Source organism: Mugil cephalus, chromosome 12, assembly GCF_022458985.1.
Source record: "Mugil cephalus isolate CIBA_MC_2020 chromosome 12, CIBA_Mcephalus_1.1, whole genome shotgun sequence".
NCBI lineage: Eukaryota > Metazoa > Chordata > Actinopteri > Mugiliformes > Mugilidae > Mugil > Mugil cephalus.
In genome coordinates, this window is record NC_061781.1 from 22,046,950 (window position 1) to 22,059,219 (window position 12,270).

A 12,270-nucleotide genomic window follows, 5' to 3' on the forward strand; every position below is an offset into this window, starting at 1 on the left:
TACAAGTAACTGAGAATTATAGACAGCGAGACTTGGATATTAAACAAAAAACAGCCAGGCAGTGTATTTATCAGTACTGGTCATATGTTAAATTTGTTCATTCTGTTTTTTTTTTTCTGACAACTGTTGTTGGACTTAAATGTCTTATCAGCACCTTATTAATAAGTGTGTGCGTCCTCACCTTTCATCCCTGCTCGGCCCGACACACACACGGCCTCCGTGCCTGGGCGAGGGGTTGTTACAGGAGCGCTGGCGCAGCTCGAAGCCCGTGCCACAGGTTGTGCTGCACTGTCCCCATGACGACCAGGGTGTCCAGCCTCCATTTCTATGGCAACAGACACATGGGAGAAAAAGAAAAAAAAAAAAAAAATATCAGTGACACAATTGTTTCCACACTTAAGGTGGAAAGAGGCTTTTTTTTAAGCTTCTTTCTAATCATCGCTCTGATTACGAACTTCCGGTAACAGAAATGCAAACACACAAAGAGAGCTCGTTTCTCCTGGGAAACATTCATTCAATTTGCTTAAGTGCTTTGTTCTGCCGCCACACTGGGCAGCACTCCTCATGATTTAATTGCCGCTTTTCTGCAAAAAGCACAATTCAATTTCACCGCTATGGATTAAATCTGGGACGGCTATCCAGTGGGATGAAGGTGTCTGAGCTCTTTGTATCGGCTCCGTCCAGGATGACACTGATTGGCCGAGTGCCCTGAAGACGGAGGCGGTGAGAGATGTCACACGGAGAACATGGATGTCACCTACTTATTTATTTATTTTTTTTTCCCCCCTACATTCATCATCCTTCTCATGTTCTGTATGAATGGGAACTGTGTCCGGAGATAGATGATATTTGAGTCATTTCCATGATGAGCTGGTCCAGGATCATTCAAACTCTATCACAGCGTTGGAATAGTTTTTTAATTGTGAAAATATATTATTAAAACTCCCTAAAAGGAAAGGTGTTGTATGTGGCATAAGAGAAATGATGTAACAATTTCAGGTGTAGTTCAGTAAACAGATGTATTGGAAATTGAATTAAAGAGAACCACAGCAGAGAAGTAGTAAATCTGTATAGTTGTTTAAAAAAAGATGCTACACTGCGTTTTTAGATGTGTCTCTGTGTATTACAAACTGGATCCTTCCATAATATCCAATAAGTGATGTACTGGATTCGTATTCTTCAAGAATATCAGAAATACATTTTGCCCCAAGGCTGCTAGTGAGTTATTTATAAAACTGGCAGAAACGCTTCAAAATCTTCTCTGTAACAAACTGAGAGCCTGTGTTTTTTAAAACGGGATTTAATATTCTCCTGGTCCTTTTTTAATCTCTGTTAAATGCCCGTTTAGGATAACAGAACAGTGAGATTTCACCGCAGGGAACAAATGAATTTCTTTGAGTCTGGTCTGAATAAGATACTTTCAGATCTGTTTTTGTGCTTTATCAGGTTTTATAAGGCTTGGATTGGTTTGGGTTGAAGATGTTTAACCAATAATCTTATAATAAGTGAATTCTTCAGTTCTTATTTACTGATGTGGAGTTAAGGTTTTTATTTGGAACATCTGTTGGTGGTGCCCACCTGAAAGTCACATGACCAGAGTCTGTTAATGATCCAATATTCACTAAACACTAATGTAACATGTTATTGGTTTATTCCTCTGTGGGAGGTAGTCTGTAAAAAACGCCTCCCAAACACTAGGTGGCGCTGTTTTTTTTGTTATTGTTTGTTTTTTGCCATTCGGGTTAATTTTTGTTTCTTCTTCCTGTTTCACTTTCAATGTTTGTACCTCCGAACCTCCCCAGTTAACAATTCGTCGGGGTGTTCTGTTGTTATTGATCCAACACAATCCGTTTCAAAATTGTGCAGCTGGAGAAGCAGCTGGAAGTTGTCAAGCGGTAACAAGCTACTCCCAAACAGACCAATCACAGCTCTCGAAGTCTGCATCATTGTGACGTATATTTACATTTCTGACGTCATTCAAATAATGTGATTACTCTGTTAAAAAGTAACTTAGTTACTTTACTGATTACTTGATTTTAACAGTACCTAAGTTTAAAAGAAACTAAGTAACTTTATAAGTTACATTCACTTTAGTTGAAGTGCATTTTTTAACAAATCCAAAACGCATTTTAAAATATTGCATATTGCAAAAACTACTTCCTGAAAAAAAAAATAAATAAATAAAAATACAAGGCAACGTTTCCTCTACAACACAGGACTACCTCAACTCTCCCCCACTTATTGATCCATCTCTTGTTGTTTGTGAGGTGGGGGACCTCCTGCATTAGGTGCAGCTCTCTGCTTCGCTTGACCACCGTGCTGCAAATGTTTCTTTAAATTCGATGTTGTGCGCCTGAAGCTAGATAGCACAGAGTGTCCAGCGAACTTTAAAACTGTTTTCTTTAGCGGTGGTGGTGGTATTTCCAGATCGGAAAACACCATCTCTCTCCTCCCTCCATTGTTGTTGACGTTTGTGTTGCTGCGTGGTATTAAAATTTAGTTAGCCCTCTGAAAACTTGACGCATATAAGACGTAACTCCCCAACCAATGCAAGAAGAAAGCAAAAAATTGTATTTTTACTCAGGAAAATGGGAAAAATAGTAAAACACGGTGACTTGGGTAAGTAACTTGAATCTGATTCCTGGTTTGGAAATAGTAATGTGTCAGATTACCCATTACCCAGTCAGATTAGTATCGCCTTACCTGCATCAATGATAGTCACTTAAATGAGTGTTTAGAAAGTGAAGTACTCAAGAAACCTCACATCCATTCGATATTGTTTAAGCTTTGTTGTAGATTATCTTTTTGCTTTAGTTTATTTCATTTATATCGCACCTTAAAAGCAAAAAGCACCAAAGTGCTTCAAAGGCAACATGTCGTATAAAACATGTAAAATAAAGATCAACATCAATTTATCAAGAAATAAAAGTTTTTAACATCTAGAGTGATCAGGTGAAAATAAAGACGGATCAAAGACTATTAAAAGCCAAGGAAAATAAATGGGAGCTTTTTAAAAGCCTGAGCTGAGAGGCTGCAACAGAAAAGAGCCGGTCCCTTGTCTTTTTCTTACCAAACACACAATTGTCTGAGGATGTGAGGGTTCTGGTGGAGATGTAAGAGGTGATAAACTCAGAGATAATATGAAGGGGGATTTATAAACAATCAGAAGTGCATCCCGAAATGAATGGGGAGCCCGTGTAATGATGCAGGAATGGGAGTAATGTGGACTCGCTTCTTTGATCTTGTTAATAACCGCTCGGCAGCGTTTTGGATGAGTTTTTTTGGACTTCATGTGACAAAAAGCAGATTTCTGTGCTGCCACTAACTTCTAACTTTCATCCTAAGTCAGTAGGTCTGTAATCGATCTGGGGAACACAGATAACATAGAGTCCTTCCTCATTGTTACTAAAGCTATTGATTTCTTCTTGGTCTTTTTCCATTTCGATTAAAAACATCTTTCTAATGAGCATCTGCAAACAGCCTGTAACATAATCTATTGTTTTTAAGACCTTTCATGCACCGAATAAGTGAAAATAAATCAGGGTTATTATAAAAATGTTTTTTTTTCTTTCCTACCTTGAGCAGTTGGAGACTTCTATGGTGGGTCCTTCGCAGTTTTTGCCTCCGCATCGAGGGGCGGGGCTGTCGCAGGATCTGGAGCGACACAGGCAGGAGCTCACGCCGTCCATGGCGTCGTCGTTGTTGCAGGGTTGCCATGGATCCCAAGGCCCAAAGCCACCATTGGTGGTCTGGTTCCGCAACTACATGTAAACAAACATGAGTCATCGTGAGGTGGGTGCACGTTTCACTTTGGGCTAATCCACCTTTCTTCTCTTATTATATTACAGCTCCCAGAGGTAATTAGTCACAGATGACGCCAACCACCATGACATCAACAGAGCACCTGAGTCTCTGAGTCCCACGAGGTCTGAGTGTGTTTGTTTCTTACAGTAAGTGCTGAGGTGTTGTGCTCTTACCGGACAAACTGTGATGTTCTGCTTCCACTGGCTCATGTTGGAGCTGTCCTCCAGCGTGGTGCATCTGCGCTGCCTGAAGTCCCAGCCACAGTAAGGGTCCCTCGCCTCCAAGCACAACCTGCCCAGGGACAAGAGAGGAGGAGGAGGAGGAGGAGGAGGAGAGAGGAGAAATGTGTGTCAGCTCTGGTAAATGATTTCAGCGCTCGTTAATTAATATCACATGAAATGTACCAGAGTTCGCTAAAACGTCGGTTTTGCATCTGCACCCTCTTTACTGCATCACAAATAATATAAAGATCTGAGCTTTGTTCCTTCCTCTCCTCTCACACCAACAAAAACTATACATGGAACATCACCCAAACAGTGATTAAATATTTGTAAGCTCCCCCAGTAAAACAGAGGCTTAATGACGGCTAATTAAATCTAAAGCTGTTAATGACGAGGCTAAGCCGGCGGAGCTGATCTGGACGCCTCAGGAACGCGGAATAAAAGCATCAGCTGAATAACTTCTCTCATTCTAAGGCTCCAACGGCACCTTTTTTTTTTTTTTTACGTCCTTCCCTTCCATCTCGCCTTCTTTTGTATGTCTCCTTTTCTTATCATTCTTCCTCCCTCTCATCTCAAGTCCTTCTCCTTCTCCTTAATTACAGCGCGGTGGATTTTCTTTTCCTCGTCTCTTTTGAAAGGACCAGTTCTTGCCGTTGTGTTTTCTCATTCCTGGCACAGGCCTTCATGGTTTATTTGAAGAGCCCTGTAGTGTTTTTTTGGCTTGGAGATTGAGGAATCTCCGAGTGTTGATGCAGCTTCTCCATGCCAGGGACGGGGCTCTGTGGTGAACCTGAGGTCCGATTGGATTTAATAAAGACATAACTACTTAGTCAGCACATCAGAGGTGACCCCACAGGGGGCAGATGGGGGGTGCATGTGTGCAGGTGGCGCGTGGCGCAGGCGGAAGAGGACGAGCCTAACCTTCCCTGTGTCATTTTAATCAAGCTGCATTACGGCGCTGGCTGCAATTTCCAATACAGATGAAACAATAATCGTAATGAGGTCGGCCACAAATTCACAGTTCGCTGAACCCGATGGATCATTGAAAAGGGCGGAGGGAGGGGCTCGTGGCCATTTTGGCTCAAGGTCGACCATATTGCGTCTGGTGTGACTTTGACGTGTGGTTCTGCACCGTCACCGTGGCTAAAGAATTCTCATTTGGCTTTCCGATTAACAACACGCCTTCCTCCAGAGCATGGCCCACCCCCTTCGCAGAGAGCAGCTGAGCGGAACAATTAATAAGTGCCCATTGGAGGAGTGTAAATGTTACATGAAAAGGAGCGATGGTAGAGATTTGAAGCCTAATTAGCTCAGGGTAATGCATGCCAACGGGCAGGCTGGGAGGCTTCTGACCTCAGGGAAAGACAGATTCAGTGCTGGATTCACTCTTTTTTTTTTTTTTTTTGCATTAATACATAATGAAAAATGCTTCTTTAAATGAAATAATAATACTAAAGACATTTGATTAAGACGCTCATGCATTAATCTCCGAACACCAGAGGAAATCAGCTGGAGGGAAATGATGACAATAAGATTGTTGTGGAGCATCATCTCCATTTTATCGTTTCTACTATATTTATTCATACAGTGATTCTCAACAGGGGGTCCGCGGACCCCTAGTGCTCCATGGTGTAATTGCACGGGGTCCGTGCAAATAAAACACCCTTTAACCTCCTGAGACCTGAGCTTTTGTTTGGTATGCATTTTTAATTTCTCCAAGGTATTTGGCATCAGTAGGACCTAAGAAGTATGAAAACTAAGCATCATCTTTCAACAGCAAGTGAAAAAAACAATGTCCTCTTATGTGGACACTGGGATTATTTCATTATTTACATTATAATTAAGTTGGCAATGTGTGACATATTAAACTGTTAATTTTAATACCTGAACGTGGTTGAGCAAAACCAGCAAAACCAGAAAAGCGAACAATGAAGTCCCGACGTCCTCAAATAAGCACTTGCTCAGGGTAGATCAAAAATATGCCAGGCCCCCAACCACTGTTCTAATACATATATATATTGTGCTTATAATATATAAGCCCTTTGTTCCATTTCAGTTCCCTAAACCAGTAGTTTGTATTTATTTATTTTCTTTACTCCTGGTGTGGAAGCACTTATCCGGGCTGCACAGACCCCCCATATGCAACCCAAAGTTTACACCTTCGGGGCGCACCGGAAGGCAGACAAACAGACAACATCGGCGGCTGCCCTCCCTTAAAGCTCTCGTGGCTGAAGGGGAGCAAATCCCAGCACGCACGTTGTCAAATCTGGTGGAAAGCCTCGAGCCAGAATTGTGAAGAGGGATTTTTTGTTTGGACTCAGTTTTAGACTGACGACTTTATACAGTAGCATCCTCGTCTGGTACGTTTCTAGATGACCTATTTCATGCAATTATTATCAATTATTATTAACTATATTCCAAATCCAAGTTATACTGATTATAATACTGAGCAGTTTCTTCTACAGTGGCCTTTTTAAAACAAAATCTTGATTTAACATCAGTGGGATGTTTAAGCTCTATTCTGACCTTTCTTCAGCTACATAAAGCTTGAGCCAAAAGCTCTCGATGCCTGCTCGTCCTGACGGCTCGGCTTTATTTATTTATTTATTTTAAAGAATGGCACCACTGTAAAAGTCAATTAGAGGCATTGTGGAAGAGAAAGAGGGCGGAATAGAAAAGCTCATTTCTGTAACAGGAAGTGCGGAGGGACGTCGGCCAGGACAGGAGGCTGAGTCTGCAGGACACACAGGAATGCGAGCCATCTGAATACCAGGGAGTGTGTGCGTGTGAAAGTGCATGCATAAGCAAGTGTGTGTTTTCTCAACAGTCCTCCATTAGCGTGCGCTGTAAGGGCGTGTCTGCGCACCGTGGGTGTGCTGTTATGTGTGAGAGAATTGGTTTGACAAGTCTGCAGGGCACCGGCGAATATTTAATTCAGTGGCGTGCATGCCTGGTGGCACAATTTAGCAAAACAGAGGAACACGGCCGGTTAAATTTTAAACAGACTGAGCGGCGAAACTCAACAGCCCATATAACAATATGTCTGGACGAGCGGCATCAGAAGATAAATCTGCAGGACCGTTTCTCTGGGGGTGTAATTGGCATTTTAAAGTGTTTCTGAACGTTGTAAAAAGCAGTGTCTCTTTTTATTATATAACCTTTAACAACTAGACATAAAAAACAATAGTTCACTTTGCGTGTAATGGCAGGCTGCTGGTGTGTAATTGCAAAAAATGATCACCAGAACTGATAAATTATAGATTGCATTCAGCCATTATTAGTTGCTGGTGAAACTGGTGGAATACTTTAGGAAAAGATGGCTCCAGTGTCCAACTTAGTTAAACATACGTCTGCATATGCTGGTGCTGGACTCTCTGCATCTCCCTACGTGAGCTATGTTATTTTTTTTGTATCCACTCTCTGGAGACCCCCACTGCCGGTCTCTCCTCATCCTCTCTCTGCAGAGGGCAGATCTGGTCCCTGGGGCTTTTTACTTTTTCTTTGCTTTTTTTTTTTTTTTTTTACCCCCTTTGCTGTGCCGGGCTGAGCTAGTCTGCTGGTGATGATTCGGAAACACGGAGAAATCTTGCTAGCACTCAGCGCTAATACATCCAATTAGCCGCAGTTGGAGCCAGGGTCAAGGTGCTAGGTCCAAGAAAAAAAATATGTCTGGAAAACGAAAGTGGGATGGCTGCGTGCCAAAAAAAAAGAAAAAGCAAACTGTCCTCTGTACAGTTTTAGCCCCTTGTGAATAAAAATGAGCTGCATCATCAGAAGTTAGAGACAAGCTACAAAGAGAGATAAAGGACAAGAAAATATTTGAAAACTGCTTGTGAGAAGTCTTCGCTAGTGTCTGCATCCGTTATTGAATCTAATCATCTGAGTTCAGTCCTATCCAAGGTTACATTGGGCGAGGAGGTAGGCAAGAATACAAGAATACGGACGTAATACACAAGCCCCTTGTCTATCGGAAGATTATCGACAGCTTGAGGCCGTTTTAAGTGACTCATTAACTTGTGTGTCTTTGGACCCCGGGGAGATAAACACTGATACATCCATCCATTTTCATGCACTTATCCAAGGTCAGGTTGCTCTGCCAACAGGCTAAGTATTCTAATTCCTCAAGAGGCCAGAGGAGATACGTAATCCGGCCATGGAGTTCTGATTGCGATTCTGATGTGTAGGATCCCTACATCTCTAAGATAACCAGAGCCTTAGAAAAGAGGAGAAACATTTTATGTATTTTAAGGTGAGGTGTGTAATCCGTCCATGGAATTCTAATTCGGATCCTGGTCTGGTGTCTCCTTCCAGGATGCATCCTGGACTACCTTAACAGGCCCATGTAGACGCAAAAAGATCCGTCCAGCTAACTTTTTAGCTGCTTCTATCTGTGATGCCATTCTTTTGGTCAAAGTTCACGACGACCACAGGTGAAGGTTAGGACGTGGACTGATGGTTCGTCTCCTGCTTCAACACAATTTTACCATCACTCATAAACAACAGCCAGAGATCTTTAAACTCCTTTGCTTCATGCCATCTTAAGTGTCTCATTATCTTATATTTCTCTGGATTCCAGGGAGATAAACACTGTCACATACATTCATTTCCATGCACTTATCCAAGGTCAGGTCGCTCTGCCAACAGACTACGTGTTCCTGAAGAGGCTAGATGAAACATATAATTCTGAGTCTGATAAAGGTTCTCTTTCCAGGATGCGTCCTCACTCGATCCTCAACTATCTCAACTGGCCCTGTAGACACAAAGGAACCCTCCATCTCTAAAGCCCCTTTCACATCAAACGAAAAAGCCGGGTCGACCGAGGATGTTATTGGCTCGGCTCTGATATGAACAGGAATGCCACGGCCCGCTTCGACCCGCTGAATTACATGACGTTGTTGATGTACCTGCCTGTCACATTCTGAGTTTAGTCACTGGACGGCCTGACAGACTGTGTCATTGTAGAAGCTCCAGGGCTGTGAGCAGCTCTGCATCCGTGGAGAAGAGGAGATTCAACGCACTTAAATGTGTAATGATGATGTTGTCGACGCGATGAGAAGGAGCAAAAAACAGACAAGCATCTCTCACAGTGGGTCAGGTCAGACCTGGAACTACTGGCGATGTGAAAACGCATCAAAGGTGGATCTGAAAATTCTGTGTCAATCCTGTATTTTCGATGTCAAAGGCGTATTGAGGCTAACCACATTAAAAAAAGGGAGGAATATAGTCGCTAGCATTTGCTTAACAAATCCAATTCAACCATCCCTCACAAACAACACCACGAGATACTTGAACTGCTTTGTGCTTGCCTCAAGGGTTTCAGGACATAAATAGATATAAATAATACTGAACTGAATTGAACTCACCCACAATCTTCCCTGAAAGGTCCCTTTCAATCCTTTATCTAATATAGTCGGGCAGGTTCTTAAAAGCTGACACTCTCAACCCGAACACAATTAAAGTTTTTATTGTGAGTGATAGCCCCTCTACTACATCTGATATGTGACTGAATGTGTGCGACACATTGAAATAACAGGAGTACAACTACTGATTTCCTATGCCACATACCAGAGTTTCAGATTCAGAGTGCCGATCAGCTTAAACTATTGATATAATATTCATGCAAGTTTGTCTTGGAGTTTTCCATCTGGCTTCACCATCCTGCTCCAACTGCAAAAACACACACAGCCCCTCAACACAATCGCACAGGACGGGCCCCGCCAAAATCTCCATAATTATTATTTTTCAAAAGTTCTGGACCTGAGATTAAACGGACGAGATCAGGGGATTTAAAAGGTTGGAGTTGAGACACTGTGCCGCTCCAAATCAAGATAGACAGAGAAAGAAGAGAATGAGAATGAGGCAGAGAGCAAAATGATTACACTGAGATTGAGCCAGAACAAAGCCTGCAATAAAAGTAACAGCACTGTGGAGCAGTAATAAATACATCCACTGTGTGGACATCTCTCTTTCTCATTCTCCCCCTGTCCTTGGCCGCTGAAGTGTTCCTCTGATTGGTCATACAGGCTTTGCAGCAGTGAGCTCTAGAGGCCTGCTGACCGCCCGAAACCCACACTTGTCAGTAAAAATGGGTTTTACTGGGTACCAGCCTGTAAGCCTCTCACGCAGACTACCATTGTAAGGGCATCCTATAGGGAAAAATGCTGAAATATAATAAAAGTGGCCATGAAAGACGCAATAAACACAAGCTTTTAACAAGCAGCCACACAGAAGCCGACTGTAGCTTGACTGTATGCTAATAATCAGCGGCTTTCCTCAATGGCCACTTAGTGGTTTCCTGACGTGGCTTTAAACTCCTGCTGCAGGCTGAGTCTCCTTGGCACTATGACAGCCGCTAGGTTAGTGTTAATCACACACAACCACACACAAAGCAAACCGAGCCAAAGCCCTTCGGGCATGAATGTAACTCTCACCAACAGGACAATTGTGGCTCTCGTAATAAAACGTATTGTTCGTGTAAGCAGATGTGTGAGCGCGGCGGTTTCGCTGCAGGAACAGAGACGTTACAGAAAGCCCTGATTTGTTCCACTTCTTCATCCTCCGCAATATCCTCATCATTTATTCAGCGGTTCCTCCCCGTTATTGTTCGCGTTTCCTTATTCCGTCTCATCCTCTTTTTCTCTTCAGCACCAGCCGTGATAAGAAAGACATCTTCCAGCGTTCACTTGAACCACTTTTCCCCCATCTGATACCTTCGGTTTTGACAAATGAGCGCACCAATCCAGTAAAGAAAAGTGCACTTTAAGTAAGCGCTATGTAAGTGTTCTAAGTGAAACCAGCAGCCTCTGTTTGGCAGCGTGCGCTACCTTCCCCTGATGAAAGCAGAAAAAAAAAAAGACCTGATGGATGCAACATCACCGCTAAGCTAGCATGCTGCTGCAGCAGATATAAATCACCTCGCTAACAGAGTGCGATAGATAGAGATAGAGGCTGTGCGGAGGACAGAGTGGTGCTGTTAGCCAGAGGTGCCAATTGGCCAGGTCAAATATAATTACCACAAATAGAGGACACGCGCACACCGGCACGCGCGCACACATCCGCGCTGCAGCATTTGTCTGCAAGCCACCACTAAAAGGATACAAATCACCGGCAGTTGAAAAGGTTCAGCAGTGTAACTAAAAGCACTTGCGTTAAAGACAATGATGCAAAAGTTATTCCGCTCTCGGGGAGGCTCGCCAGAGTCGCCAATATGGATCGATAACAAAGGAAAAGTAAACATTAAAGGCACTTAAATGTGATTGAGTGTTCAGAGCGCGACAGTTGTACAGGCATTCAAACCGACGCTTGATTTTTGTAACTTGTGTTTGTTTAACGTCCCGCAAACATGCACATTTACGTGCATGAAGGAGCTGCATTAGAGCAATACAGCAACAGTTTATCGATTCGGTTAGCAGCCGCATAATGCAGTGCCATACTTCACTGCTTATACACCGATCAGGCATAACATTATGACCACTGACAGATGAACCTTCTTGTAATGGGAAAGTTTTGGACCTGGCATTGGTGTGGATGTTACTTAGACACGTAGCACCCACCTAGACCAGACCAGGAACCTCCACCCCATAGCAATGACACTCCTTAATGGCAGCAGGATGCGGCCTGATGCAGGAGATCCACACAATACTAAAACCATCTGACGATATTGAGCTGTGACCGGTGTGTGAACACAACGTAGAAAGCGGAAATCCATTCAGCTCATTCAGAAGGCACCACAATGACAGGGCGTTTGTTCACAGCAGAAAAGAGTCAAACGGCAGGTGGGTCTTTTTCACGCAGCCTGATCGGTGGGTGCCCCGAGAGAGACGGACAAAACAAAGAGGGAAAAAAATAGAGCAAGACTCAAGCTGACCCCTGAATCCAGTTATTTTTGGAAGTAAAGTAATTCTTTGTCTAGTGTGGAACTGGAAAGCATCATTTAATACCATTTGGTTGGCCTTAAACAGGGATATTCCTATTACCACTTTCATGCAATTATGCCCATATAATAAATATAATACTCCCCTGTTTTCACTGGATCGAAGTTTTTCATTATTTCTTCATCAGTGAAGCAGGTAAAAGGGGTGGCATCTCCACATGGAAACAGTTTCTGTGATGATATGTTCAAATGAGTTGCACTGCATGCGTAAAAAGAGATCCTTACAATGCAACACCAAAAGAAATCCATCCGAGAGACAGCAGGTGCATTCGGAGTGGCCGGATCAATAGAAACATTCTGAGAAAAACTAAG

The 12,270-nt window shown here is 42.9% G+C and overlaps 1 protein-coding gene across 7 annotated transcripts in view; it reads right to left on the reverse strand.

Annotated features, from left to right (window-relative positions):
- The window catches only part of sema5ba (sema domain, seven thrombospondin repeats (type 1 and type 1-like), transmembrane domain (TM) and short cytoplasmic domain, (semaphorin) 5Ba), a 181,226-nt gene that overhangs the window by 21,821 nt on the left and 147,135 nt on the right, over positions 1-12,270 (reverse strand). For all 7 annotated transcript variants that reach the window (XR_007113843.1, XM_047600684.1, XM_047600688.1 and 4 more), the window contains 3 exons: positions 3,978-4,095; positions 3,577-3,761; positions 182-325 (listed from right to left, as the gene is read on the reverse strand). Coding sequence is in view for 6 of the 7 variants with exons in the window: in XM_047600684.1 (XP_047456640.1) it covers positions 182-325; positions 3,577-3,761; positions 3,978-4,095 (447 nt within the window). In the remaining variant the exon portion in view is untranslated. The remainder of the gene's footprint in view (positions 1-181; positions 326-3,576; positions 3,762-3,977; positions 4,096-12,270) is intronic.